Source organism: Corvus moneduloides, chromosome 9 (assembly GCF_009650955.1).
Source record: "Corvus moneduloides isolate bCorMon1 chromosome 9, bCorMon1.pri, whole genome shotgun sequence".
Classification (NCBI taxonomy): Eukaryota; Metazoa; Chordata; class Aves; order Passeriformes; family Corvidae; genus Corvus; species Corvus moneduloides.
In genome coordinates this window covers 26,828,140-26,855,560 of record NC_045484.1, presented here as the reverse complement: position 1 = coordinate 26,855,560, position 27,421 = coordinate 26,828,140, and the positions used below count along the sequence as shown (strand labels likewise).

Sequence of the window (27,421 nt, the reverse complement as noted above, 5' to 3'; positions counted from 1 at the left end):
GGCTGTGAAAATACCGCACGCACTGTGCCATTCAAATACCCAGCTCTTTTTTTCTGGTCGATTGCTATCAAGCATTGCCTCTCGGCAGCCGCCCCCGGTGCCGCTGCGGCGTGCCGGGGACAGTTCGGGCACAAGCCGGGGGGCCGGGGGGCCGTGGCTCGGGCCGGGCCCGCCCCTCCGCGCAGCCGCGCAGCCGCCGGGGCCGCGGGCGGGCCCTCCCCGAGCCGCGCCGGGCGGGAGCTGCGGCCGCACGGGCGGGAGCCGAGGTGAGCCGGGGCCGGGCTCTCTCCGCGCGGCCCCTCCGCGGTTCTTTGCGCGGCGCTCGGCCCATCGCCCCCGCGGCCCCTCCCTGCGCCGGCCGGGGAGCGCCCCGCAGCCGGCCCTGCCCGCCGGGTCCCGCCGAGCTCCCGGGCGGAGCGCGGGTGCGGCCAGGCCGGGCTCCCTGGGCCCCGCGGAGCGCGTCCCGCCGCGCTGCCCCCGCTGCCCTCACGGTGGGGGTGCCCTGTGACGGGGTGCCGGGGGAAGCTGCAGGGTCGTGCCGCCTGCCTCCGTCCGGCGGTCCTTGCCTTGGGACACGCAAGGTACTGACTTTAAGTTCCGTGTGCTCTCAGTCCCTTAGAGACACAGCCCTCTGAAATTCATGAACCAACATGCTTGGCAGAAGACCTAAAAAGAGCCCTCAGGCAAAGGGCCAGGGAGCTGCAGTTGCAAAGCAGGTAAGGAGGGCAAAGGGCCAGGGAGATGTGGTTGCAGAGCAGGCAGGGAAACCTCCTACTCCCACTGCTCGTCAGGATAGTCTCGTTCAGACCTCTTGCTGCTGTTTTCCTGTAGAATCTCCCATGTGTCAATAACACTGCAGGATCATGGAAAAATTCAGATTGTGTGGTGCCTGTTTTCCTTTCTTCTCCTTTAATGCATTCTTTTGCAAGTAAATATCTGATAGGCAGCTGTGGAGGTCTTGTAGGAAAGGCACAGTGTTGTAATGCTGTAATCTTTGCATGAGACCTCATGACTCATGCTTACGGTATTTTCTTAGCCCAGCTATGTTGAGATTTAATAATAATTTCAGTAACTCTGTGGAAGTTTTCCTTACGTCTCTAAGAAAACAGGAGTAAGAACAGCAGTGTATCAACTAACAAGTGACATATGTGGGAGAATATAAAGGTGCTAAAAAAGAGAGTTAATTTTAATTTCCCTTTGTATAGTCATTATTTCATGTAATAGATAGACTGATAAGCCTATTCCCCTTTCCTGTAGCTAAAAGTGAGTTTAGATGTATTTCTGTGTTGGGGTTTTTTCCATACTTACTTACTTTTGGATGTAGTTTCAGAAGTGTTGTGGAGAGAAACATGAATTTAGTCATGGTTGGCAGGTGTAGGAAGTCAGGCGACAGTGTCAAAATTAGAAATACAGTCAAGGCGAAATTCTGGGTAGAAAATTGACAGAAAAACAGAGTGTAGTTAGAGGTGAAGAATATGTTAGAACCAGAATGGAATTTCAGAAACCTTTGAAGGTAGAATAGAGGCAAGTAACAGGTGGAGTAACTGGTAAGTACATAGAGAAATGTGAAAAGGGATTGGAACAGGATATTAGAATAGAGAAAATAGCTAAAATGTTCTCTTCTGATGATTTCTTAGGAACCAGTATTTTCACAGTGAAAGCAGAATGCTGTAGTTAGTGATCCAAAATGTCACCATGGCTCCAGTGTGAAAGTTTGCATTTCTCAGTGGGAGAGATAGTGTATAACTTAGCTCATTTGAGCAAGGGAGAAGATAAAAGGTGAAAATATCTTTCCTCCTTCCAGGAAAAAAAAAGAAACCTCACTCTGAAAAGATAGAGAGTAAATAAGGATCTGATTAATGTATTTTACTAATTTCTAATTAAATACAGTTAATTATTCAGCCTGTCTTACAGCATGGATGACTGTTTCTTGAAACAAATGGCTTGTTCGCTTTCAAATTAATTTAATTTAAAATGGTTTTTTGTTGTGTAGTGTATCAACTGCAAGCTTTTTACAACTTACTTTTTCTGTTATATTAAACATTTCTTCAGTGCTGCTAGTTTCATTGGAAGTGTGGCTTATTGAATGGATTCGGACTTGGGGCTAGAACTGCTGGATTCTGTTCTTGACTTCATTGGTTGCTGCAGTTGCTTCACTGTCCACACTTGCAGTGTGGTAATGAACAGATCCTGTGTGCTTCTGATCTGTTCTGCACATTGATGAAAGGTCTATGTGTGTTCCATAGAACTTGAATCTTTATATCACCATTACAAATATTTCCTATTTAAGTCTTGTCCTGACCTTCTTTCTGTGCTAGCCAAATCTGCAAATACTTTAGTTTTGCTTTACAACTGGGAGATGGATAAGGCAGAGGGTGGCTGACTGATCTGCCCAGTGCCTTATGGAATGTCAGAGGCAGATCAGGGCTAAGAAACAAACAGCTGCTGATTTTGAATGCTGTTGCTGGTCTTTGGAACCAGTGTTTCTCAGCTATATGATTCGCATTCTCCTTTGAGATTGTAAAATGGTCCAAAGAAGGACACACAGAATTTCAGGGCAGTAGCCACCAGCACCTTGATTCCTACTGGGTTAAAAAAAATACTGTTACTCACATTAATTTATAAACTGACAGGTAACTTCTTGTAGCACTTCAGATCCTGGAGACAGAAGGGATTGCTAACCCTCAGAATAATGACAGCTGACGTTTTTTCCCTATGCTGGATAGAAGCTGAAGTGCTGCCTCCTTGGCCACTTGGTCAAGGATCCTTGTGAGGATCAATAAGTCACCAGGGGTTTGTGCTTTAAAAAGTCTGAGGGAAGCTCCACATACCTCATAGGATGAATCTAATTCTGTTCATTCATGTTTATAAAAAAATCTTAGCATACTTAAGATTATTTTCTTTTTTTCTGGAGCAGTTAGTATCTTAACCAGAAATACAAAAACTGTGATAAAATGGCATTTTGAAGGAATACCTTTTAGACTGAGACCCCAGAGATTTTTTTTTAATGTACTTTGGAATGTTTTGCCACAAAAATGTGATAACCCCTACTATCATATTCTGATTACTGTTATTAATACTATTCCCTGAGATGTTATCACTTAGCCGATGGTCTGTGCCAACCAGTTTGATGGTTTACTCCAGTGCAGTGTGGGCATTGCTGGGTTTTAATGGCTGGGTTTGTGTGTGTGCTTTCTATGTGATTTAGAAACTGGTGGAAGAAGAAGGAGAAGAATAGTTTTGTGTATATAAATGTATCTTCTTCAAGAGACAAGGGTGAAGTCTCTGCAGTGTGCACGTGTCAGACCTGTTGTGTGAACGATGAGTGAATATTTTTTAGCTTAGCTGTTACAGGCGCTGCCCTGAACTTCCCTGATGGTATGTGTTCCATGAGGCTCAGTAAAACAAACATTTTAATCTACCTTGTTATGTCAGACTATTAAATAGGATTGATTTTAAGAAATTGTGTAGAGTTTTAAAGGGAATATTTGTGGGATATTAAGATTTATGTACCTTACACCAGTTATGGGTGCCTGGTATGCATTGTTGTGGAGATAGAAGTGGTATGATAGTGGGCTGTAAAAAAGAAAAAGAACAGAATTCAGAATGCATGAAAATCTCTAAATAATCCTTGCAGTGTGATGTTTTTGACTGTCATCTTTGTTCTAACTGTAGGGGTTTTTTATTATTCTTTATTGTTATTTTCCCTTGGCTCCAGCTGGGGCTGTTTGTGGATTTCAATCCTGAAGAGATGCTGCTGAGTGCAGAGGAAGGTGAGGATGACGGGGACCTTGAAGCAGAGCTTGCTGCTATCACAGGAGCAAAAGTAAAAGAAGGAAAACCAAAACCAAAGGTGAAAAGTAAGTTAAAGTATCTGAATTTTATTTACCTTTAATAAATTTATTTAAATTTATTATTTATCTAAACAGTCTTTAAATTTATCTAGATTTTTTTAATCACTAGTAGAAGCTGAATTTGCAACTGCTCTTTCCTTTGAAAGGTTTAATTTGTTACTCCACAAAAAACGTAGAAGTTTTTTTTGTTCATGCTCTTGTAGACATAGGAAAAAGATCTCTGGTGGCTGGCCCATTTAATGACTAAATTAAGACATGCTTTTTTAGCATATGAAGTCATAAAAAGGTGTAGTAGGCGCTAGATGATTTCAGAAGGGAAATTGTGTTTCTTGTGGAGGGTGGGTTGTTTGTCATGTGGCTGTTCCTCTGTTTTTGTTTGAAGAATGAATTTGCATAATGAGCATTATATTTTTAGTTACTTGGAATCTGTAACCAAAATTTAATCCCCTTTTCAGAGGGAAATATTGATGCAGTCACTTGGAGAATCCTGTAGCTTGTGTTACACAGGCTAGAGTGTCTCTTGGAATGGATTATTACCGTTCTTAATACTTTAAACGTCTGTTAATTTTGTCTGGTAGTGTTTGCATGCAGCTCTGCAGTGTTTTATAGGATTGCTGTAATCTACCATAAAACAGGGCTGCATAAAACAGTGAGCATGCTCTGCCTCTGAGCAAGTCCGTGTTTGTGGAGCTGCAGGGTGAGCTGGTTCAGGAACTCATCTGCAAAAATAAACCTGTGTTGTGGGAGGTTCTCAGCTGAACCAGGTTTGCTCCCTGCCTATCTGAGCACTGCTGTGGCTGCAAGGGAGGAGTGGCAGCCAGCGGATGAGGTGGGATGAGGAAAATGGAACCTACATTTGATTACAGGTGTGTGAGCAGGTCACAGGAAGGAAAGGTTAGTGCACCTACAACCTTACTTGCAGTTCTGCAGTAATTTCCCTGTAATATTTGAAGGGGCTTCACATGGAGCAGCAAGGAAATGAATAATTCTGAAATGTTCAGGCAAAGTGACTCTATAAAAACTGTAGCTGATAGTAAACAGAGGACATGTTTGTATCTGAAAATAAATTCTAAATAATTTCCACTCTCCAAATTTCAAAATTTTAGTAAACGTTTAAAGCTAATAAGCACAACAGCAGAACTTCTGCCATTGGACATAGGTTACTTGTGGCTAAAACATGCAGGATAATGTTTTGAGGGTGAATCTGTGTGTCAGGAGCTCCTGAACTGTTGTCAACTTTTCAAGTGCTGACTTCCCTCTCACCCTCATCATGTCACTTACTGTGTTGTTTCAGTATTTTTATTCATAAGAGGAAAATGAAACTTCAGACAGTGCAGAATTAATATTTACTGTGCCTTCTAAATGTGTGGTTAAAAAAAGATTTTCCAAAGTAATGTGCAGCTATTCTCTTTTCCTGTTAGAATTGGAAGTGCATGGGTTAGAAGCTCATGGAGGATGAGCAACTGGGCAGCTGGCACTGGGACTCCTGAGACCTGGCCCAGTGCAGTGGTGAGGGCAGGGTGCTGGCCACTGCCTGGAAAGGAGGAGGTGCAGTAAGGACAGGGGAGAAACAGATCCTGTCTGGGAAAGGACAGAAAAAAGGGATCCAGTACAACTCATGTGCTTGGTTCTTGGCTGAACACGGGGTGCCATAATTCCCTGCAGGATTACATCCTGAAGCTCTGATTAGGTGTGGAGGAATGGACTGATCCTCCAGCAAAAGCTGCACTATTGGAACATCTTAAGGACAGAGATCCCTGCTCTCTCTGATAAGTGCCAGCTGGGCAGCCACTCAACGTATTTGAAATTGTGGCCTCACCTTGCTGCACTGGATTAGAGCTGAAAAACCATCTGAGGAGGCTTGATTAGATTTTTTGTGTCTGCTGGGGTTTTCTGTACAGCCAGTTGCCTTTGAATAGGACCTGCTAAGGGTCAAATCTATGAGCAACATGTTTGATACAAGTACTGAAGCACTGACAGGGTAAATTAGATTATTTGAACAGAAGCAACTTTGTACCTGGGTTAATTTTCAGCTGTTTCAGCAAATGCAGGGAGTGAATGGGATCTGTTTGAATTGACTGTAAAGCTCTGTCCTGGAGATCTGTATTTTCTGCAGCCTTTACTGCCACTGGTGAGTCACAGTCATGTGTCTGCATAGGGAAGTATCAGAGGCATTTACGTGGACAGTTGGGATTTGTGGGCAAACAGCCTCACCTTTGAGAGCATGTGGAGGAAGTTGGGAAGATGTGGTTGGCACAGGATGAAACACAGATGAGAACTCAGCAGTGAGGAGTTAAGCAGAGTTTTCAGGATGACGACCAGAAGCAAAATTGCAAAATGAAGGAGCCAAGAAAAATTTGGAAAAGGCTGAATCTCATCATCATGAGACAGCAGTGCAGAAAATGTGCAAGTGTCTTACTGCCTGCCTTGACTGTCACTCGCAGAAACACCAGTGCTGCTTTTCCTGGATGCTCACTTCCCAGTCTTTGCCCTTTATCCATCAATATACTCCCAGTTATCTATGACACTGTGCAGTAAACGGGACACAGGACAGGAGGGCACTGCTCCCTTTCAGCTGGTAGCAGCTCCTTTAGGATTTGTACCCAGTGCCTGCATAACTGTTCTTTAGGGTTTATGGCTCCTTGGGATTTCCTTTTACAGCTCCTCTGCCCATGGATCATATTGAAAAGATGGCTGCAGAGTGTATGAAGGACTTGAATGAAGAAGAGGAGGAAGATGCAGATGATGAAGACTTGGAGAAAGATACAGACCTGTTGGTATGCATAACTGTTAGCAAAAAGTTTTAGTATGTACCTTTTGTATTTTTTTTAACAGAACTGCATTTAGCAAAAAAGTCTGTTAACTTTGTGGTGAGAAGCTAAAATATTGCAAAAGCATTCCATTACATGCAAGTCTTTGCAGGATCCATCCCCCTGCACACCAGAGTAAGAGAGCTTCCTAATGTTTATATGTGTGAGGGTCTTAGAGAATTGAGGGAAGAGCAGGAATCCCATTCCATGTCAGCTGCTGAAAGACAGCCAGGGACAGTCTCCTTAAAGTGATGTCTGCCACCATTTTGCTACTGCTTCAAGTAGTGCTTGGTCTGAGAGAACACCTCAGGAAAGTCTTTGTTGTTTCAGTGAGTGATGTAACTGGCAGGGTTTAGGGGAAGGAGTGTTAAGCAGTGGCTTTGACTGCTATTGCTAGTAGAGGCTTTTTGGAAATTTCAAATTTATGTTTGCATAATCTTTGTAAAAGGACTTTTCTGAACTTCTCCAGCTTCAGATCTCCAACCACAAACTTGTTTGGTGATCCTGGGGCTGCATGCTGGGCTGCAGTGTGGCTTTTCAGTGATATATGGAAGATGGTTTCATTTAAAAATAAAAAAGAAAATTAAATTTTGAAAAGACTGGAATAAAATATCTTCAGACTCTTCACTGGGTTTCAAGATTCATCCAAAGCTTTTGAAGCTTGAGACTTGATTTTATATTTGTCTTTTGAGGACAGAGAAAATTTTGAGGAAAAGCCTTTTGTTGGCTTTTACTTTAGGCAGAGTTACAAGAAGTTCTGGGGGAGGAAGGTGAGACAGAAAGCTGTGAGGATGAAATGACAGCAACAGAGCCATCCCCAGCTGAACCAGAAGATGAACTACTTGAACTGCAATCACAGGTAGGAATGAACTTCATGTTTCTGACAGTTTTGCTGAATCGCTGTTGTCACATGGCTTTTATGAGGGTCATTATCAAGAATCTAGGGAGGCCTTGTCTTCTAAGGAGGGAAACACTACACTATTGCTGTTTTGTCTGGGGAAACCAGTACTATATTGATGCAGGTGATCCTTTTGCTTTGTTCCAAGGATGAATTTTGATGTTAGCATGGAATTGAAAAGGCAAAACAATTGGAGTCAAACATATCTTGTCCCTCATTATACAGAGGACCATGCAGGCTGCAGTTCAGGCTTCCAGAGTTCATATCTTCCCCCTAAGAGCATTGAGCAGTGTGCTGAAATTGTGAGGCATGTTATAACTCAGCATCTCTGACATACTTTTGGATTTTTTTCTCTGTAGCATTATCTGTCTCAGCTTAATTTGTCAGTCCTCATGCAGTCAAATGCTTTATTCAGTCACTGCATGTTTCTGTTGTGTGCCACAGATTCCAGTGCCCTTGTACATTGGGCCCATTAGTAAACGGGATTGAGAGGGTTTCTATAGAGATAATGGCAATAATTACATCAGGAGCCATCTGCAGGGCCTCTGTGGCTGTGGAGAGTTTGTAAGTAGCTGCTCATGACTTTGCTTAGGCTGCCTTTGTCACTGAATTGATTCCAGGCTGTAGCAGGAGGAAAAAGAGCTTTTGTAAAACCAGGCTGAAGCCCAGAAGGGAGCAAACTAGCATGTTTTGAAAATAAGAAAAGAATAAGTCAAGATTTGTGCAAAAATACCTCTTCACACCCTCTGTTGTGGGGGGTTTGAGAGACTTTACTGTTCTCCTCACCTACTCTCTGACCACATGGCTCCAATTACCCTGTGAGTGAGAGTTTCCCAAGTCTCTCCACCCATTCTTCTCTGTGAGGCTTTTGAGAGAGCCCAGAGGTGGATCCAGGGGCCGTTAGCACAGCACAAATGCTACTCTGTTTTAGGGGCTGTTCCTTCGCTGCACTCTCAATTCACGGCAGTGTATGTGTAGAAGAGGAGTGTTTGTTTTTCAGTGCAGTGGGAAAACTCGTCTAGTTGGATGAAATAAGTTTTCTTGATTTGTTTTATTGTTTTTTCTGAGACCTCCTCACTTCCTGCTGTTACCAGTGAGCTACAACAGACACTTGAGGGGAGAATTGCTGACTACAGGACGGCAATTTCTAACGCGAAGGAGTCCGGGGAAAGTGCCAAAATACGGCGATACGAGAGAGGCCTAAAGGTGAGTTGGGATCTTGGGATGTGAGGGGGAGGCAAAGTCAGCTCTCTGGAGGGTGGTCTTCCCAGGTGTGTGAGTTTGTTGACATGGGAGTGAAATCTTCCTGTTCTGCCTGGTGTTACTTTAAAAACGTTTGTTGTTACTGGCTACCCACCCGATAGGGCAAACACACAGATAAAGTGTAGCTTCAGCTGCCTTTTGTGCATCAGCTTTGTTTCTGTTGAATGTGGCAGGTGATAGCTGGAGGCAGGGTTTGTGGTACATGCTGAAGTTAAACCCACCTGCCTGAAAATGAATTTGACCTGTGGTGACTGCTTAAGTGTTACCTTAAAGCAAAGTTTAGGAGCTTTCCTAGCACATACACCATGCAGTTCATCACTGCTGCATTCCCTTAGGTACTAACCTTCCATTTACTTCTGTCAGACAAAGGGAGGTGGCCTTTCCCTGTGTGTGTTGGCTGTGCTTGAAAAGGAACAGAGCAGGATTTTTGATTCAAGCAATAAAAAACTGCAGCAAAGAGCAGTTTCTCCAGCCTCTCGTGGTTCCAGGCAGGTGGCGTGCTTGCAGTGAGCTGCAGTGCTTGTTTACTGCTGGGCAGGGCCTTTCTCTCCCCATTGCTTTCAGCTGCTCTCCTGCATCACCTCAGGCAGCAGCAAAGCTGTACAGCTCAGGGCTGTGCACTGGGGGAGGATGTAATAGCTCACTGGGTACCAGGTGTCTCGGGGTACAAAGGGAGCAATTGAGGCCAAACTCTGGGGAGGAAAAGCACAATAAAAAAGTCTCTGTGTGTGTTTACTGCCTGGCAGCTCTGACAGGAATGTGCATGAAACCACCTGGCCTTTCTGGGAGCCACAGGGTTGGGCAAACCAGCTATTCCATCCAGTAATGATCTTAGTGCACTGTGCCACTTCTTTTATTTCTCAGGGTAGGGAGTTTCCCTGTGCCTAAGCAGTGTAACTAAGGGTAATAGACCAGATCTCACTTCACAGCTCACAGCTGCTTAATTAGCAAAATGACATGTCAACAAATGGTGTGGAGTTCTCTCTTGTATGTAGTTCTTGTAACTGTGAACTTTAAGCTCAGTGTTTAATTCCACTTGCAGTCAGTCTGTCACCCCCACGTGGAGAAGAGGGAGCTGCCTGTGGGTTGCTGTTCTGAACCCCAATCTCACATGCAGTCATTTCAAAGTATCTCTGCCACTATTACTCAATAGGTCAAACAATTCCATGGCTAGAAAAAATAGCAGTGATTCTGGCACTGATGAGATTTTGTTGTTATCATTCTGTGCTTCCATTTCAGTTTCTGTGGAAGACGAAAGAACTAAAACTTTTGTTTTGGCTTGAAGTGCATGGTGGTCTTTTGTCTGAACCTCAAATAAAATTTAAAAAATAAAAATACCAAGGAAGGTAGTATTTGGTGTGGAGGAGGAGTTTTAAAAAAGTGAGCAGCAGTTAACCCAAGTTAGAGATGGTGAGAGCTTCTTATCCTGGGTGGTGAGCAGAAGCTCCATTTCATTTGTTAGTATTTAATGGCTTTTCTCATTGCATTGAACAGGTTTGCAGACCCCTTCCTTCCCTGGATCCATGTAGGCAGTGACATTTCAGAGTAGCATATTTTATTATATTTTAAAGACACACAGAATCCATCTACAGTTGATATAAATGGCTTCTTGGTGACTCTGTGACAAAGCTGAGTGGATCACATCAGCTCTCCAATAATTCTGGGTGCTGAGGTACCTGCAGTTACCTGGTTTGGGTAACAAGGCCTTTTCACTGTGTTGCTCTGGTAACTGGACACCTTCCACTGGCACTGAAGTTCTCCTTGCAGACAAACAGGGAGCTGAAGGGCAGCAGTGTGTGGTGGTGTGTGTGACAGATGCTGTCATGTATAAGGGGATGAATTTGTCTTCTAATGATTTTATGCTAGTACTATGTTTGATGAAAATGCCTATTGACTCTGTTGTTCTTTCTGTGCCAGACACTGGAAACCATGCTGGCTGCAGTGAAGAAAGGCAAAAAAATCAATGAGGAAGAAGTGCCACCTCCTGTTGCAACAGGAAAGAGTTCTTCTTGTGTACCTCAAGCCATGGGAGCAGAGCTAGAGAATTCAGGAGATTCATCAGAGAATAAAGCTGAGTCTGCTGCAGATGATGAGCAGAAGGCCTCTCCTGAGGCCAGGGAGCATTTGGAATCAGAGTCTCTGCAAGGTCGTGCTGATCCTACTGTGGAAACAGGTACTGTGATCTGAGAGGAGAAGCAGTTGCAGCCCTGTTTTAATGGTGCATCTTCCCTGATGTTTGTGTTGTGTAGCAAAGCACTGCTTGTGTTGGAATTTGCCTGCTGAGTGTCTCAGAGTTGTCCATGGAATGCTGAGTTTCTGGCAGTGGAATCAGCTGTTGTTTTAGAGCTCTTCTGTGCACTGGATCAGTATCCTTAACTTTTCCTGTGCCTCAGTTTCCCCTTCATTATTTGACAGGTGGAATTCCAGCCTTTAAAGAGTTTTGAGATACCGACTTAAAGACCTAATATTTTTTCTTTAAATTGGGAAAAGTGGAATTGTTAATGTTAGGTAGAACTTCTGGAGAGTCCTACCTAAAGAGGAAAAAGGATATTTGTAAAGTGGCTGTTGTGACTTAGAGCAAAAGGGGACAAATGTGAGTTTGCATGGATGGATGTAGCAAGGGATGCAGATCTTGCATGCTCTATGTGAATCTCAGCATTGTTTCATTCTCCCAGATCCCCAGCACAGCAGCACACGAGCAATCCTACTTATGAGGCAGAAGGAGTACAAATTAGCAGCTCTGAAAGCCAAGCAGCAAGGGGACCTGGAGAAAGCAAAGGAATACATGAAGACAGGCAAGGTATGCACTCCAGAAATCCTGAATGCTGAATATACCCTATGCTGTACCTACATGCATTAAATATTAGATACTTACTGTGGTAGCTGGCAAGTCTTGGACAGACCAGAATAAAACTTCTGTTTTTTCTGTGTTAGAAATTTAATGTGGTGTTGGAAGCTTTGGACAGTGGGCAGCCAATAGACCTCCAGAATATGCCTCCATCTCCTCAGGGTAAGGCTTGTCTTAAGGAAACCTTTTCAGAAGTCTATGTTGTAATGGAATGATTCTGCATTTGATTGCAAAACTATTAAAAGAACTGGAGATCATTTAGGACTGAGGTTCACTGCACGTTCACAGTCTAATCAAGACCAATGGAGAGAAGTGAGGTATCATTACTTATATTGAAGTTACTCTCTGTGAATTACAAGGTCAAACAAGTATTGATTTCTGATATTCCTGGTTTTATAAGTTTAGGTAATAGCAGCCAGTATTTGAAGTGGAAGGGAAAGAAGGATAATGGCACGTTTTTTTTATTTTACTGTAATATATTTGGTGGTGTTATGTGCTTCAGCTAAAGTTTATAGCATTCAGATTAACAAACAGATTGCAGTGCACTGAAGTCTAATTTTTAAAGCAAGTTATCAATATTGAAGATACCTCAGCCCTGATAAGAGAGAATTGGGTGTTTTTTTAAGTAGATGCAGTATCCCCACCAATAATTAATACTTGATCTGTGCAGCCCAGTGTTTTAAACAACTTACTTTAGTAGATTATTTTATTCTAAGAAACTAAATGACAGATTATTTCAGTAAATCATAAGATTCAGGAATCAAGTTACTGATCACTAAATGGCATTGCAGAGAAACTTCACCCAGGGCATAACCTTGCCTTAAAAAGTGCAAGATTTTTGCAGCAAATAATCTTGTCGTTTTCTGAAATACACAATGTTATACAATACCAGAAACTGGAGTTTCTGATTAGATGATATGAGTTTCTTCCCTTTTCCAGCACATCTTTTGTTACTAGAATATTTTAGTCAATTAGCAGACTTGTTCACTCTTTCCATCTGCCAAGATACCAAGTTATATTTTGGGGAGGGAATTCTTAGAATACTTGAACTACTTTTACTTCCCTTTTTTCCAACTTAAGCAGCCTTAACCTAAATTAAATCAGCATTTGAGACTTTCTCTTATAAAGTGTGTTCTGTGAATAATGGGAACCTTAGACGTAGCTAGCCATGGAGATACTGTTTGGAAGCCAAAAAGCTTTCAGGAAGAGGACGTGATCAAATTGATGGTTTTCTGAGTGACATGCAGCAGTAATTGCTGTGTATGGAACATGCTGTGAAACTTCCTGCTTTTCTTGCTTTGCAGATCTTGAAAGCTTAGGACACATACAAGATGCATCCAAGCAAAAAGTACCAGCTCGGGTGGGAAGTTCCCAGGATCTTGCAACACCTGAACCTCAGACCCAAGAAGCTTCAGGTAGGACTAGTGCATTTCTCTAGTAAGTCTTGAAAATAGCACAGCTGGGAAGCACTTTAAGGTCTGAACTCTCCCACTGTACTGCAGCAGGACTGAATAAACCTAGCTAATGTTCCTGCATATTGTTTGCTGCTGATCCAATCTACTTTTGTTCTGGATCAGAGATGGAAGTAAAAGTTAATAAACTTTCTTTAGAACAGCAGTGTTCATAGTGGAACTTTGCTGTGATGTTCTCTGAGAAGGTAAGGAAGGGGAAGGAGAAGGCAGCCTGTGTGTTTGGACACCTTTATGATGTGACATTTCATTGTGTGTCTGGTTTGCAGAGTCCCTGCAGCAGCCCAAGACAGTGCTGGAAGCGCTGCAGCAGCGGCTGGAGAAGTACAGAGCAGCAGCAGCTCAGGCTAAAGCCAGCGGGGACGATCGGAAAGGCAGGATGCATGAGAGGATAGCCAAGGTAAGACTGAAGTGTGGCTCTTTGCATCCAGCATAGCTGTTTGAGTTAGTCCTCTTGCTGAAGACTTTTTCAAGGTTGAAATAATTTGTGTATTGTCTGTCTGTTTGGAAAGAGGTCCAGTGGGGAAGCTGGAAAGCATTCGGAGGAAGACATAGAGACAATGCACACATTGTAGTAAAATACTGAGTCTTGTACAATGTTTATGCTGGTTGCTAATTCATAGTCAGCTCTATTTGATGTCTTACTGAGTGCCTTTGATTGCAGCAATACCAGGATGCCATAAGAGCCCATAAGGCAGGGAGAAAAGTGAATTTTTCTGAGCTACCTGTTCCTCCTGGTAAGTGTGAATGTAGAACATCCTAATACCCGAACTTTTGTGTACCTGCTAGGCTCTGAAGGGGCTGTGCAAATATTGCCTCCTCATCCTGTGGAACAGCTCCTCCTTTTTCTCAGTGAGTGGCTGGCCTTGGTGTTCAATGCTATCGGGAAACTTTTCATTAGTATGCTCTCAAACATTGACTCAAGTAAATATTCCTGCATATTGACTGCCTGTTTGACAGTATGGGAACTTAAAATTGGCAGTATTTGAAAAGTTAAACAACTTAACCATGGGCAGGTGCTAGAAAGGTTACCTGTCTGTCCTCTGTGTCAGCCCTCTTAGAGGAAAGCCTAAACTTGGGTTATATTGGCTTCTTAGCTTTGCTGGAAGGAGGTTTTTAAAAGTGAAAAAAATTTTCCTGATGTCCCCCATGCTGTTGATTCCTTCCAGGAGCCTCAGAACTTTATATCTAATGAATATCTTTTTGAAACACCTTGTAACATCAAATCAGTATTGCAGCTCTCCTGGTCTGTAAGAGTCTGCAGAGATAAAGCAAATCATGCCCGTGGTCACACTGAGACAGTAACAGAGGCAGCAGCTGAGCCTGTTTCTTGAGACACTGTGTCCTGTTTATCTTCTTCAGAACGCAGAGTGCTGTGTCTGGAAAAGTTTGGGCAAGGTCGTCTGTGAATGCTCTGCCTCTCATTTGCATGATACCATTTCTCCCCTAGGAAACATCTTTCCTTTTATCTTGGGCCTGATGTGTTCTTCTGAAGGATACATGAAGCACTGCCAAGCTGTGCCTGGGTTTTTTAAGTTAGAGAATAGAGGTGGACCTTGTGGTATTTTTGTCACTGTCAGATGTGGCAGTGGCAAGCACTGCAGTGATAGTAAAGTAGGCACTGCCAGCTTTGTCAGGTCACATGTGGCTTTGGAGGTTCTCTGCTTTGAAGCTGTCCCTGAAAGGCAGTTGAGCATCCCTTTTTTCCAGAACATGATCCCTTTCTTGGTAAATACCAGTTTCTGTAAGAGTGAGGTACTCCATATTTATACCTCTGGAAATATGGGGAACTGTTCAATGTCCTTGCACATTGGCTGTGTGTTTTTCTGCCATCATTTAGAGGCCAGATGAGTTACATTGAAGGCAATTGTCAGGCAGTCACTGAAACCAGCAGTGAAATTGCCTTGGGATAGCAGTGCATTTCATGGCATCTGGGTGGTGACGAGTACCAGCCTTGGACTCTTTGGAAACAGAAATGCTGCTGAGCAATGGATCAAATGGCACACGGGGCAGCAGCACAGGATTCTCTGTTCTTCCTGCCTGAGTACCTCAAACTTGTGCTGTAGCAGCCATCTCTACATTCAGAAGCAGTTTAGTCACTGTTTCGTAACACTTCTCATGAGACTGGCAGCAAGAATACTTGCTATATATTAAATGAGAGAAATCTTAGCAAACATTTTATGGTAGTGGCTCTGGGTCTCTGTTCTGACACTAAAGCTGGCACTTTGAAGTCACTCTGAAGCTGACACTAAACTGGTCATGTGGAAGTGAGAGATTATCTTCTATCATCAAGCCTTCCTCCCATCTGTAAAAGGATAACAAAACAATGAAGGGCATTATTCTTCATACACTTCTCATTTAACTCCTGTGATTCTGCCTTAGTTTGCAACCTCTGCATTGCAGTAGCTTTTCAGCAGAGGCTGAGCGTGTTACCCAGCTGTCAGCAGTGGATTGTTTATTACTCTGGGGGTAGCACTGATTTTCTGCTGGACTGTGTGCCTGCTGAGGTGAGGCAGAAGTGAGAGGGCAGAAAATGAGACTAAATTCTTTGCTGGTTCTGGGTGCATCTCTGCTACTGAAGTCTTGAGTTTGTGAGGTTCCTTGGCTGGCTGCCAGTTGCTCAGCTTGGAAAACTGCTCAGTTATTGCATGATTTTACTATCATCCCCTTAAGCTGGGTATCTGTGAGAGATCTGATCTTAAATCCACCACTCAGACTTGATGTAGCATGGCTTTGTGGCCTTGGCCTCAGTCTAATTAGACTGAGTTCTAAAATATATTAGATAATAGATATTTGGCTAGAAACACATCTATAGTAAACAAGAAATATGGAAGACATACCATAGGGCTTATGCAACTCTCTCTTCTGTGTCCTTTCCTTCACAGGATTTCCCCCTCTTCCTGGTGTTGCAGCAACGGATGGTGGCAGTACAATCGCTGCTGTTCTGGAGAGTGCTAGCAAGCTGGCAAACATGGAGGAGAATGATGAAGAGGAGGAGGTTAGTGTTTCCTGGTAGGATGTGTAAAAGTTCAGTTGCCGTCTCTTGTGGCACGCAGAGATGAGGCCATTGGATTTCCAGGTAATGGTACTGAGGTGAAATACATTTCCCAAAAGTCTGATCTCAGTAGTAATTTCAGTTTGCTGTATAGTATAGGGGAGACAGAGAGATGAGATGTTATTACAGTCCATACCTACAGAGTCTGTGAGTGCAGGGTTTGACTCTTTCATAGCTGTCTTGTATGTAGCTTTTATTTTCAAAGCAAACACTTCAGATCCTCACCACTCCTTTACATTGTTCTAAGTTCTTAAATCTGTACTTTTATTCTGCATCCCAGTAGCTTCCTGTATTTGTTCTTTCCCAGGATGTTCAACACTTGCTGCTTTTTGTCAGCTGTCAGCTGCACCAGCATTTAGCCTTTGGTTTGATTTCTTCCTCTCTCTGGATTTGGTTGATGATTGTTTTTGCTTTCAACTGGAGTAGCTTTTAATGGAGAGAATTCCTGGATGATTTTTTGATCACTGCCTTGTTGAACATTCCTTTCATTCCATCTATAGTGGAGGGTTAATGCTTTCATAGGTTGACTAACTGCTGGCCTGGCCTGGCTCATAAATGTCCAGAAGTTAAAATTTGCTGTCTGAAGTGCTATGCTCCCCTCAGAAGGGATACCAGAAGGCTGAGAGTGATAACCACAGTTGTTGATGCTTGAGATGCCATCCTCAACTGTGGAATAGATTTTATGCATTTATTATGCAGTTCTTTTTGTTTTGCTAGAATGAGCCTCTGACCCAGGCCCCAGTTGCCAAGAAGCCAACTCAGGTTGTTAAGCCAACTCCAGTTCCATCTGCTGCAGCTCAGGAGAGCTCTCCTGAGCACCTGAAACGAGCTGCATCACCCTCCACCCTGGACAAGGCAGAGTCAATGGATCATCTACCTCCAGCTGGTAAGTGAAGGGATCACCATTCCCAGTGCTCCATGTGCGAGTTGTTTGCTCTAGTTTGGTGAAGACTTTAATCATTATAGTTTAGGTGTGAGCCTGTGAATGTGTGTCATAGATTTCCTCTGACAGGAGCCTCAATATGTGTGTTCTGGAGGGCAGACCCAGAGCAGCCATGCAGCTTTATTTCACAGAGACAGCACGTATGATTATAAGGCTGATTAGGTTTTTAATTAATTTTGATGTAACAAGTGTATCGATTCATAATGTTTAACTCTGCTCACAGCTGAACTCTCCGTATACTCTCATTAAAGGGGACGGGTTGCCAGTGTGAATTATTCATTGATCTAATGGAGCTCCCTACATCAGACAGAGCTCTCTGCCTGGTGCTTCACCCAAGGATCTCAGGCTGGCAGTGCAGGCAGGGCTTCATCAATCTCTACTCTTCCTCTTGCTAAGGTCACCGAGCAGTTGTGTGTACAAGATTAATTGTACAGATAGTAAGGGACAGCCAGCGCCTCACAGTGTGATTTGGGCACACACAGGCAGTGCTCAGGCTCTCGCTGATGCTGTGACTGTAATCCCATCCTCCTTCCCTTCTGCCCTGAGTAGTTCCCTCAGGATGAAGTAGAACTGCCTGGCTGAGTGATGCACTAACCTGGTACAACGTAAAGCAATCTCATTGTCCTTACTGTTCTGGCAAGGAAAGAAGAGACTCAGGCATTAATAGGAAACTAAGAGAGCAAGGGATTACAAAGAAGCAGAGATGATATGTCTGAGTGGGCCTGCACATTGGTTCATTGGGGTTCTTTTCTGACAGATCAGGGGAGAGGAAACAAATTTCTCCAGAGGATGCTCATAATATTTGCTGGTTTTTAGAAGTTAACATGGAGAGCTGAAAGTTTGGATTCAGCTTCTGCTTTGGACTAACCAGCTGTGCTGGAGTCTGTCTCAGGCCTGCAAATTAGGGGCTGTAATAACTCTTGGAACACTTGTGTAGTGCTCTGAGGTTTTTTTGATGAAGGATTCTGTTCTACAAGGAAACTTGTTTCTGTTTTTAATGCTTGAAATTGAAAGTGCCCAGGAAACAGTTGAGTGCAGTAAGGAAATGTCCCGATTTGACATCTGTACTTTCACTGATCTTTTTCTGTCTGTAAACTAAACATGGTGAACCTGTTTCAGGGGCATTGGCAGTGTCAGATGAGTGAGCATTTCTGTACAACTGTTTTTCAGTTAGGGAACAGCTGGAATTTCTGGAGAACAGAAAGAAGCAATATCTGAAGGCAGCCATCAAAGCAAAGAGGGAGAACCACCTCGAACAGGCGAAGACATATCTCAGAATAGCGAAGGGCCTTGACCTAAAGATTGGGCAAGCAAAATCTGGCAAAACTGTTGATATTTCCAAGGTTAGTAGGATTGTTAATATTCTGCTTAGTTTCATATTCTTTTCCCTATAAGGGCTCTGAAATGTGGTGTTCCTGTGTTGCAGCTGCCATCACCTCCTACAGATGATGAGGGTGATTTTATCTTTGTACACCATGAAGATGTCAGACTGTCTCAGAAAGCAGATGAAGTTTATGCACAGCTTGTAAAATTGCTGAAGGACCAACATGAGGTGACCATTTTATATGTTTTAGAAATGTTTCGGAGTTTCTCTTGTACATTTCTCTGGGGTTTATTAGTATTATAATCCCATCATTGTTTCAGTGGGGTCTTTTGTTTTTCTTTTAAAATACTTCTCATTTTGCATGTCCTAAAATGGAGAATTTTCAGAGTCAGATTCTATGGCTCTTTGAAGCCAGAGGGGGTGCTTGAAGGCTTTGGACTGTCAAATTATCACTGTTAAATATAAGCACTCAGGTTTGAAAATAGTACCTGAATATTAAGACTAGGTCTTAGGTGAATCTCATATCTACAAATCAGGTGATTAAAAAGTAATAGGAAGAGCAGCTCAAACAAACGCTGTGCTTTGGCCTTGAGGAATGGGGGGGTGAATGTTCTTGAGTGACTTGGGAAAATGCTTGGTTTTTCTTAAATTGGGTTGTCATCCATCTCAAAACTGTGCCAGTCATGAATCTGTGTGTGAGGATCACTGAGTGCATCTGCGTTTGGTTTTGTTTGTGTTGACAGAGGTGTTTGCAGTATTCCAAGCAATTCATGCATCTGGGAAATGTAGCAGAAACAACTCGGTAAGACCCAGTGCCTGCTTTCAGTAATTCCCCAAAGTGGTTATTTCAGTCTTGAGTCTGGCTGACCTGCTAAAGATTTTGGGGTTTGGGTTGGTAAGTTTGTTCTCGTGTGAAAGGGTTGGTAGCTGTGTTTCCTGCTTCTCTGTGTTGCTCTGAGCTCTGGCTGAGGGTTACTCTGTGCTCTGTTTGAGTGCCAGCACGTGTGTGGTTTTTTTACTGGGGTTTTTTTGCCTTTTTCTATAGGTTTGAGAAACTGGCACAAGGTTGTAAAAAGGATATGGAGATCCTACAACTTGCACGAGCACAAGGAATGGATCCTCCAAGCCATCACTTTGAGGAAAGAACCTTTAAAATGATAAGGTGTGGAAAAACAAAAGGATTTCTCAGGCAGGCTGGAATGACTTTCCTGGTCTTTTGCCCTTGTTAGGGAATTGTGGGCTTCAGCAAACTTGGGTGGCATCCAGCATTAGGCTCAGCATTCCTGAAAGGATACTCTAAGAACTTAAATATAAAGAAGTTGTTTTCTAACTTCTCTTGCTGATTCTTTTGTTTTCGAAATGCCTCCAGCTTCTCCTCTTACATTCTGTTACTTCAGCCATTCCTCCTTCCTCTGTGTTTCTCCCTCAATCCTGTTGCCTCCTGGGCTTTGTTCCTGGCCTCAGGGATATTTTTAGCTCTGTTTGTGCTCTTTCCTTGCTCTGTTGTATTTTGTGGAGATGGTCTCTGTAGGAGTGCGCTATTGAAAAAGCTCTGACAAATACCCATGGCATCCTGGTCTGGCAGTGGATAAGCTGATGGTGGGATGAATGTGCTTTTTTGTCTTTCTCTTTTCACAGGATATTTTCTGATCTCAACAGCACAGAAATGCATCTTCTTATTGTTAGGGGGATAAACCTACCAGCCCCACCAGGTGTGTACTCCAAAGGGTATGTGGGCTTTTTCCTCTGAGTAGGTAAGGAAAGTAATGGGGAATGAGATTTCTCTATCTTGAAAGCCACTTTAGGAGCCAGCACTCAGTAAAACAAAATAACCAGGTTTGGGGCTCAAGCCCCCCCCCAAAACCTTTAAGCAGTATTTAAAAAAAAAGGCAGACAGGTAAATAAAGAGAATCTGGGTTCCAGCCGGGGAGAGAGAAGAACTTTAAATTGTCCTGAGTTTGCTCATAACTGGGTCGTAGTTAAGGTTTCATTTTTACCTCCTATTTTGTTCTGAGTGCCACTTTGGTGTGGTTTGACCCTTCAGTAGACAGGCTTTGATCCTGCCAGTGTTACTGCTTTTAGCCCCTTGTTCCTGGGAGCTTGTAAACCATCTGTGCTAGATTGTCTAAGGACTAACATAAAAAAAAGCAGGTGTTTTCCTTTGGATGCCAGCTTTCCGTGGATTTTGGTTTGATGGATGGGTTTTTCAGTTGTCAAGAGACAGGTCATGAGTCCTACTGAAAAACAGTTAGGTGCTCTCGAGAATCCTGCTCAACATGACAGATGCAATGACAATGTCTGTACTGGCTGTTTGGATTGGCTGGTTGTTGTCTCACCCAGGTGTGTCACCAAGAGATTTGGATGCATTTGTGAAGTTTGAATTTCAGTACCCGAGTGCGGTGAGTGTGTTGTGGCTCTTCTGCCCCTCAGTCTGTCCCCCCTGCCACTGCATGAGCTTGTGAGGGCTCCAAGGAAAGGGAGAACACTTCTAGACATCCTGCCTGCATCTGCTTTTAAAGCAGATTTGTTTTTCTGGGAAACAGAACTGCTGAACGTGCTGGCTGCAGATCTGTACTTTGCACCTTTCTCTCAATGCTCTCCACACCTCGCCCTTGGCAGGGTGGTGTCTGCAGGTTCTGTGTCAGCAGCAGTCTCAGTGCTAAGCCATGCCCACCTCTCCTCCCTGAAGATGCAGTCAGGTTCTTGCCAGTGTTGGCAAAATGTGTCAAAGTTCATTTCTTTCAGAGGTGAAAACACACCAAACACAAGGGCGCACAAAGTTGTTGCCAGGGGCCACCTTAGATGTGATGTCCCTAAATCCTCTTCCTTCAAAAAACCAAGCTTTTAAAGGCATTGCTTTTGAGCCTTTCTTGTAATTACAGAAATGGATTGAAAGGGTTAATCTTTGTCATCAAATAAATGCTCCTGGTGATTTAATTAGCAAATAGAAATGTACCTGGAGAAAGGACTTGGGCCATGCAAGTTTCTCAGCTTAATTAACACTTGTGTGTATGTGCATGTGTGTATGTGTATGTATATAAAAATATGTATACACATATATATTACTTCTTTCCTTGGAATTCCCCAGTGTCGTCCTGTTACCCTCACCTTTAAAAGCAGTCTCTGGTCCGAAAAATATTCAAACCTTAGTGCTAGAAGGGCTTCTGAGGAAGGGCTGACTGGTCTCTTACTATCAATAGAAGTCCTGGGGCTTTGCTGCTCTCTGTATAGGGCAAAACCAGACCTTGCTCTTGCAGGGCTGATGCTTAGCCCTGGGAGAGTGCAGAGCCTAGATTTCTACCTCCCAATAAATTTTGCAGTAATTCCACTAAAATTAATTCAGTTACCTGTGGGAAATTGATGATGGTCAGAACAGTTTTGTGTTTGAGTGACACGAGACCTTAACAAAGGAGTAACTCAATTAGGGTGGCTGAAACCAGAACTGGTCTGTATGAATAATTTTCTGGGGAATGAGTAAGAATCAGCATAGTTCCTTTTAATCTGTTTTCCTTTGTTTAAAGAAAAAACAGATCTCTACTGCTTAGCCAGCAGTCAAATATACCACCTTTCTTCTTCATAGCTGAAATCAGTTTTGCAAAGTAACTGCAATAATTAGGTCACATTGTCCTTGTTCATTCCTCAGAGATTTAGTTTGTACTCCACTTTAGGTTAAAAGTTAATTCATTTTGGTGGCAGATTGATTGTCAGGGAGAATAATAGTAGGGCAATTCCCTGAATGATTTGTGATGAATTCCTTGTGTAGCTTATTATTCCAGCTAATGCAAGAGGAACAGAACTGCTGTGTCGTGGAAGGTGCAGTTTGTCATGGATTTTAACAGCCCCAGTCAGTAACTTTATGATGATTGGATTGAGTTGGCTGTGACCATGTCGCTTATCTATGGCTCTCTTATTTAATGTAATGTTTTGGCTTATTCTTTATCCAGTATTACCCTTGTTACCACAGTGAAATCCAAGTATTTTAGTCTTGAATGTACCATGACTCTTCTTATGATTTAGATAACCCCTAAAGCCTCACATTTCTTGCATAGCCATGAAGTAGAGCTGGCAATAAAAAATGATCACTACTCTGTGTTTTGAAACAGTATCTGATGGTTTTATGTAATGTCTGTCTCTTTTTTTTGATAGGAACAACCTCAAAAGAGTAAAACACCTGTAATTAACAATAACAATTGTCCAGGTGAGTCCTTCTGTTCTGGAACAGCAGGAAAAATCTTGCACCTTGGGATTCCCTGGAGAGTACAGGCTGGTGTCAGACTGTGAACCAGGCCAGAGGGCCTCCCACCATGTTCTTTCTTCTTTCTTATGAAAGAGTTTATTGTGGGGTGAAGTCCAGCTGCGTTGGCAATTTTTCCCCCTCATGCCAATATTGGTGGTAGCTGTTATGTCATGAATTAAACCAGTATTAACTCCATTATCCAAAACACCCCTTCCCAGTCATTCCAGCCATACTCTGCTTTTTCTTTAATATTTTGTACCTGTTTTCTTAGCCACAAACGCTGATTACTTGCTGAAAGACCTAAACTCTCTAGTTTTAGCTCTCCAGTACCTTGCTGTCACTTCACAATGACTTGATTTTCCTGCAGTTTGGTTTCTGTCCCTGTAAGGTGAGGGTGACATGACCTGTGGCACAGGGACACACCCTGGGAATGACTGAAAGACCCTCCTGAGGAGGAGTTCCTGTGGCTGTGACATGTCTCACACATGGGCCAAACTGAGAGAAAAGAGGTCTGAGTAGGTGCATGGGATTGAGCACTGCACATCATTTGACTCACAGCTTTCTTTCCTTTTTTTTTCACTTGCAGAGTACAACCAGCTGTTCAAGCTGAACATCAACCGGAACCACCGAGGCTTCCGACGCGCGATTCGGTCCAAAGGAATTAAATTTGAAGTGTTTCACAAAGGGTGAGTCCACAGTCTGCTTCTCTCCTAACAGCTGAAAAAGTGTGTTGGAGCTGAAGTTTATGAAGCACAATCTCTAAACCAGCACTAGAGAGTTGTCTGGTTCTCATGTCTGAGAGCTTTCAAAATGTGCCCAAGCTCTGTAGCTTCCCCTGTGGGGGTGAAGAAAGGCACAAGTTCAGTGAAGCTGATTCAGATCAGTTGAGGATTAGTGTGTTAAAAGGAATTGGTGAGACTGAGGAAGCAATGATTTACTTCAAATTGTTTTGATTCTTACCCAGTTGGGTTTCAGTCATCAGGACTAGAAATTTAAATATTCTATGGAGTAACTCTGTAGAATAATGAAGTAAAGTGGCAGCAAAATATGAACAGCAGTAAAGCAGGTGAGAGATGATGGCAGAACTAGAGTTATGTTTTTGTACTTACATTCATTCATTGGGTCATGCAATATTTCCTGAGCACTGCTGGCAGCTGCCTTGAGAGAGACAGACGGCCCTCATCTCAGAGAGCAGGATCACAAGATGAATGTTAACAAGTGATAGTTCAGGGAGATCATCCTCAGTCCTGGCTCCTAACTGATGTATTCAAAATAGGAGGGGCCTGTATTCCCTCATCTCTGGGTTGGTTGTGATCCATGACTGTGATGGGATGGTGGCTCTTTGTCCTTTCCTTTGTTTTTGTTACTGGGGCATGCAGAAATCATCCATAGGTTTTCTGAGATGGTTTTCAAGTTGCAGATGTTTCAGTTTGTGAGCTGAAGTCCCACTGTTTTACTCCAGATCATCCCTTGGTCATCTCTGTTGAAGCAAAATTTGATTTCCTTACACTTTTTCTCCACTGCTCTGTGTTCAAGATCCCCCCCTCTTTTGCATAGAGCTGTGAAGTGTTTACATTTGCTTAAAATGGAGTTTTTTTAGCACCTTTTCCCAACCATCTCAGGAGAAAGGAGAGGATGAAGTGACCCACGCTCTTTTCTAAAGACTGTCTGATCCCTGTCTTTTCTAAGACTACAAATCAATAATACTTTCAGAATGGTTTTTGGGATGTTGTAGCTTTGGGGTCTCTGATAGCTCTATGACCATCTCCCAAGAATTATTTTTGCTCAGTGAGCAAAGGAGACTCGTTTCAGGTCACGTATATTAAACTTCAGTTTAACACCACTTTCAAGTAAAAATCCAGCAATGCATTTTTCCAAAGGAAAAGTCTCTTCTTGACCCTGTCCTAAAAGCTTCTGAAGATGAAAAGGGATTTCCCCAGAGCTGTTTCTGAAGCCATAGCCTAGAGCAAGTTCTCAGTCTTCACAGCTACCCCCTGGAACTGAGCAGGGATGAACCAGTCTTTATTGTTTCTTGAGTTATAGAATGGAAAAATGCTTTAAAAAATTCAGCAAGAATTGCTGATTCTCTGAAGTTTATGAGCAAAGTACCCCACACACTGCAGTACAATTACATAATCCTTCATTTTAAGGTGCTTGTGAAGCAAAGGAGGTATTCTAACGTGTGAGCTAAGAAATTCTGAACTTTCCTGAATGATTCTGTGAGTCTGCTGTGGTCTCACTGATGAAGTCTCAATTTCCTGTTGCCACCAATGATGAGATCGTGAGGCTCCATTAACAGTCTTTGGAGTTTCCATTGTGTATGTCAAGTCTTGCTTGATAATATCTTAGGATCTCTTAATGACAACAGGAAGAAGGGTGGATGGTTTGGGGTTGTGGGGGATGGTCTTTTGTATTTGTCCGTTTGGTTGCTTGTTTTTTATGAAATGGAGTGGGTAAAAAAAGAAGGTTCTGAAATCTTAATTTCCTGTCTAAAACACAGCAGGTGTGGCCAAGTTACCTTTCTTATCACCAGACTCTGTAGAGTTTAGTTGTTTATCAAACCTTTTGGAGACTGCTTCGGGGAGATGCTTGGATGCAGGCAAAGAAATCCTGTGCTTTGAGCCGAACAGTTCTGTGTAATTAGGATGTTTTAGTCTTGGCTGTTGCCTTTTGGAGGAGTTGTCTGGGTAAGAGTTGTAACACCTGTCTCTGTTCAGGTAAAGGTTGACTTACTGCTGATTAAACTGTTCAGCAGAAGTTGCTTGTTTTCCTGCAGCAAGAAGTTGTTTGTTTTCCTCACAGGATAAAAATGCTTCTGTGTTTAATTCCAGCAGACTGGAAATTCTGAAATTACAGTTTTTGACTGTTTAAACTACCAGTATGTAGGTGAATCAAAACAATAGCTGAAATGTTCTTATTTACTGAAATTGTTTTGATTTATCAAAGTGAAACATAATGATTCATGTGACTTTCTCCTAAAAGTAGTTTGCCAAAAGCAGCAGGTGCTTGTGAAATGTTTGTTTTGCTGAGAGATGCAACTTCCTTGGGAATTCCTTCAGCATGTTCCATTCATCAGCCCCAAGCAGAGGATGGCAGTGTCCTGGCCACTGGGCCCTCCTTCTCTGTCACCCTGGGCAGGGACAGAAGCTGCTGCCACTCCAAGTGGTGATTTAATTGATTTTCTTCACTGCTGTCCTCATCTTTACCTTGGTTGCAAAAGAATAATTAACAAATGAGTACTTTCATATCTTGTTCTTTTAGTCTGGTTTTTAAGAGTTTGCCTCTGGCACTGTGGTGTGCAGGGTTCCAGGAGCGTGTCCTGACCAGCTCTCTCTGGATGTGGAGATGGAGCAAATAGTGATGACCTCTGGGCCTGTTTTCTCTTTAATGTTCTGACAATCCTTACCTCTTCACTTCTTTGGCACAGGTCCTTTTTCAGAAGTGACAAACATGTGGGGACAGCACACTTGAAACTGGATAAGCTGGAATCAGAATGTGAAGTTAGAGAGATCATCGAGGTACGTTTTCAGGATGAGGTGTGTTCTTCTACATTTCCCAAAGGGGAGATGAGTATTTGGATCACAGAAACGTGTGACTACAGTCGAGTTTTGTATTAGGGGAGTTTGATAACCTGGCTGGGCTGTGGGGGACTTGCTCTGCTGAGCTCCAATCTGAGGAGGTGCTTGGCTTTGATACTCCTGTGTGCTTTTGAGCACTGCAGTCACCTCCAGGGGTCTCTGTCACCATTGGGCCATGGGCAAATGCAGTCACAGTTGCCTGAATCTCTGTAGTTTAACATTAACAATCCTTATTTGTCCTAACTGCTCTTCTTTTTGTGGTTATTTCAGATTTTTGATGGCAGAAAGCCCACTGGAGGGAAACTGGAGGTAAAAGTGAGACTCAGGGAGCCCCTCAGTGGTCAAGATCTTCAAATAGTTACAGAAAATTGGCTGGTCCTTGAACGTTAGTTCTGTCTGAGGTATGAACGCTGCATCCAGAGGTGGTCTGGGCAGGGCTCGACAGGGCTACAGATAACTCTGCTTGAATAATGTCTTTGTTGGCATTGACCTAATTACACAGCTTTGGCTTCACTAGCATTCCTCTTTATATTTGTGGTGGGGAGTTGACATCATTTCATAAATGAGGTTACAGAAAAGAAGCTGTTTCACAATCACTTGAAATACAGGGACAGCTCCTGGTGTCACCTTTACTAAGAATAGTATTTAGAAAATAATCTGTCTTCCTTTGCTTCATCTCCTGAAGCCTCTGTGCTCCGTCTTCCTTAGCATATCGTTTCACCTAACATTTATAAATGGCAGTTAAATACTTATCAGCTTCAGAGTGACATCACCCGTTTGCCACACCTTAGCTTCCAAATGGTGTTAAGATTGTAGAGATTGAGGTCTCATTTCAGTACAGGAGTCTCCAAAAGGCACCAAAGGGCCTGTTTTGGTGGTTTCCTCCCAGCCAAGGAGGTCAGGAGGTCCCATGAGCTCTAAGTCAGGCTGAGGGACACGTTTGATGGCCATACCTGAAATAACAACTTGGCCTTGTGCCCAAACATTTTCCATCACTGGAGCTTAATAATTTTGCTCCGTTGATTTTTCTAGTTGCCCATCCAGAACCTTCATGTCAGCATTTTACATATAATGTCACCTTGAACTGTGAACATCTGTTCTGTACTGCAGCAAGGAATTCTGATGGGTTTGTTTGTGTTGTT

General features: G+C 43.0%; 1 protein-coding gene across 3 annotated transcripts in view; it reads left to right on the top strand.

Moving 5' to 3' along the window:
- The first annotated feature begins 197 nt into the window (after nucleotides 1–197).
- CC2D1B (coiled-coil and C2 domain containing 1B) overlaps nucleotides 198–27,421 on the top strand; it is a 30,365-nt gene continuing 3,141 nt past the window's right edge. Inside the window, exons 1-24 of one of the 3 annotated variants that reach the window (XM_032118686.1) lie at nucleotides 198–266; nucleotides 612–716; nucleotides 3,719–3,860; nucleotides 6,516–6,631; nucleotides 7,404–7,523; nucleotides 8,631–8,768; nucleotides 10,743–10,998; nucleotides 11,501–11,625; nucleotides 11,760–11,835; nucleotides 12,978–13,088; nucleotides 13,412–13,542; nucleotides 13,807–13,879; nucleotides 16,028–16,140; nucleotides 16,915–17,083; nucleotides 18,311–18,483; nucleotides 18,567–18,692; nucleotides 19,208–19,266; nucleotides 19,510–19,626; nucleotides 20,103–20,176; nucleotides 20,805–20,863; nucleotides 22,611–22,662; nucleotides 23,288–23,387; nucleotides 26,129–26,219; nucleotides 26,550–26,680. In XM_032118686.1, the coding sequence (XP_031974577.1) occupies nucleotides 651–716; nucleotides 3,719–3,860; nucleotides 6,516–6,631; nucleotides 7,404–7,523; nucleotides 8,631–8,768; nucleotides 10,743–10,998; nucleotides 11,501–11,625; nucleotides 11,760–11,835; nucleotides 12,978–13,088; nucleotides 13,412–13,542; nucleotides 13,807–13,879; nucleotides 16,028–16,140; nucleotides 16,915–17,083; nucleotides 18,311–18,483; nucleotides 18,567–18,692; nucleotides 19,208–19,266; nucleotides 19,510–19,626; nucleotides 20,103–20,176; nucleotides 20,805–20,863; nucleotides 22,611–22,662; nucleotides 23,288–23,387; nucleotides 26,129–26,219; nucleotides 26,550–26,669 (2,607 nt within the window). In that variant the 5' untranslated portion in view covers nucleotides 198–266; nucleotides 612–650 and the 3' untranslated portion in view covers nucleotides 26,670–26,680. Of the gene's footprint in view, nucleotides 267–611; nucleotides 717–3,718; nucleotides 3,861–6,515; nucleotides 6,632–7,403; nucleotides 7,524–8,630; nucleotides 8,769–10,742; nucleotides 10,999–11,500; nucleotides 11,626–11,759; nucleotides 11,836–12,977; nucleotides 13,089–13,411; nucleotides 13,543–13,806; nucleotides 13,880–16,027; nucleotides 16,141–16,914; nucleotides 17,084–18,310; nucleotides 18,484–18,566; nucleotides 18,693–19,207; nucleotides 19,267–19,509; nucleotides 19,627–20,102; nucleotides 20,177–20,804; nucleotides 20,864–22,610; nucleotides 22,663–23,287; nucleotides 23,388–26,128; nucleotides 26,220–26,549; nucleotides 26,681–27,421 lie in introns of those variants that run through there. The other 2 variants (XR_004241922.1, XM_032118687.1) reach the window with 2 other exon arrangements.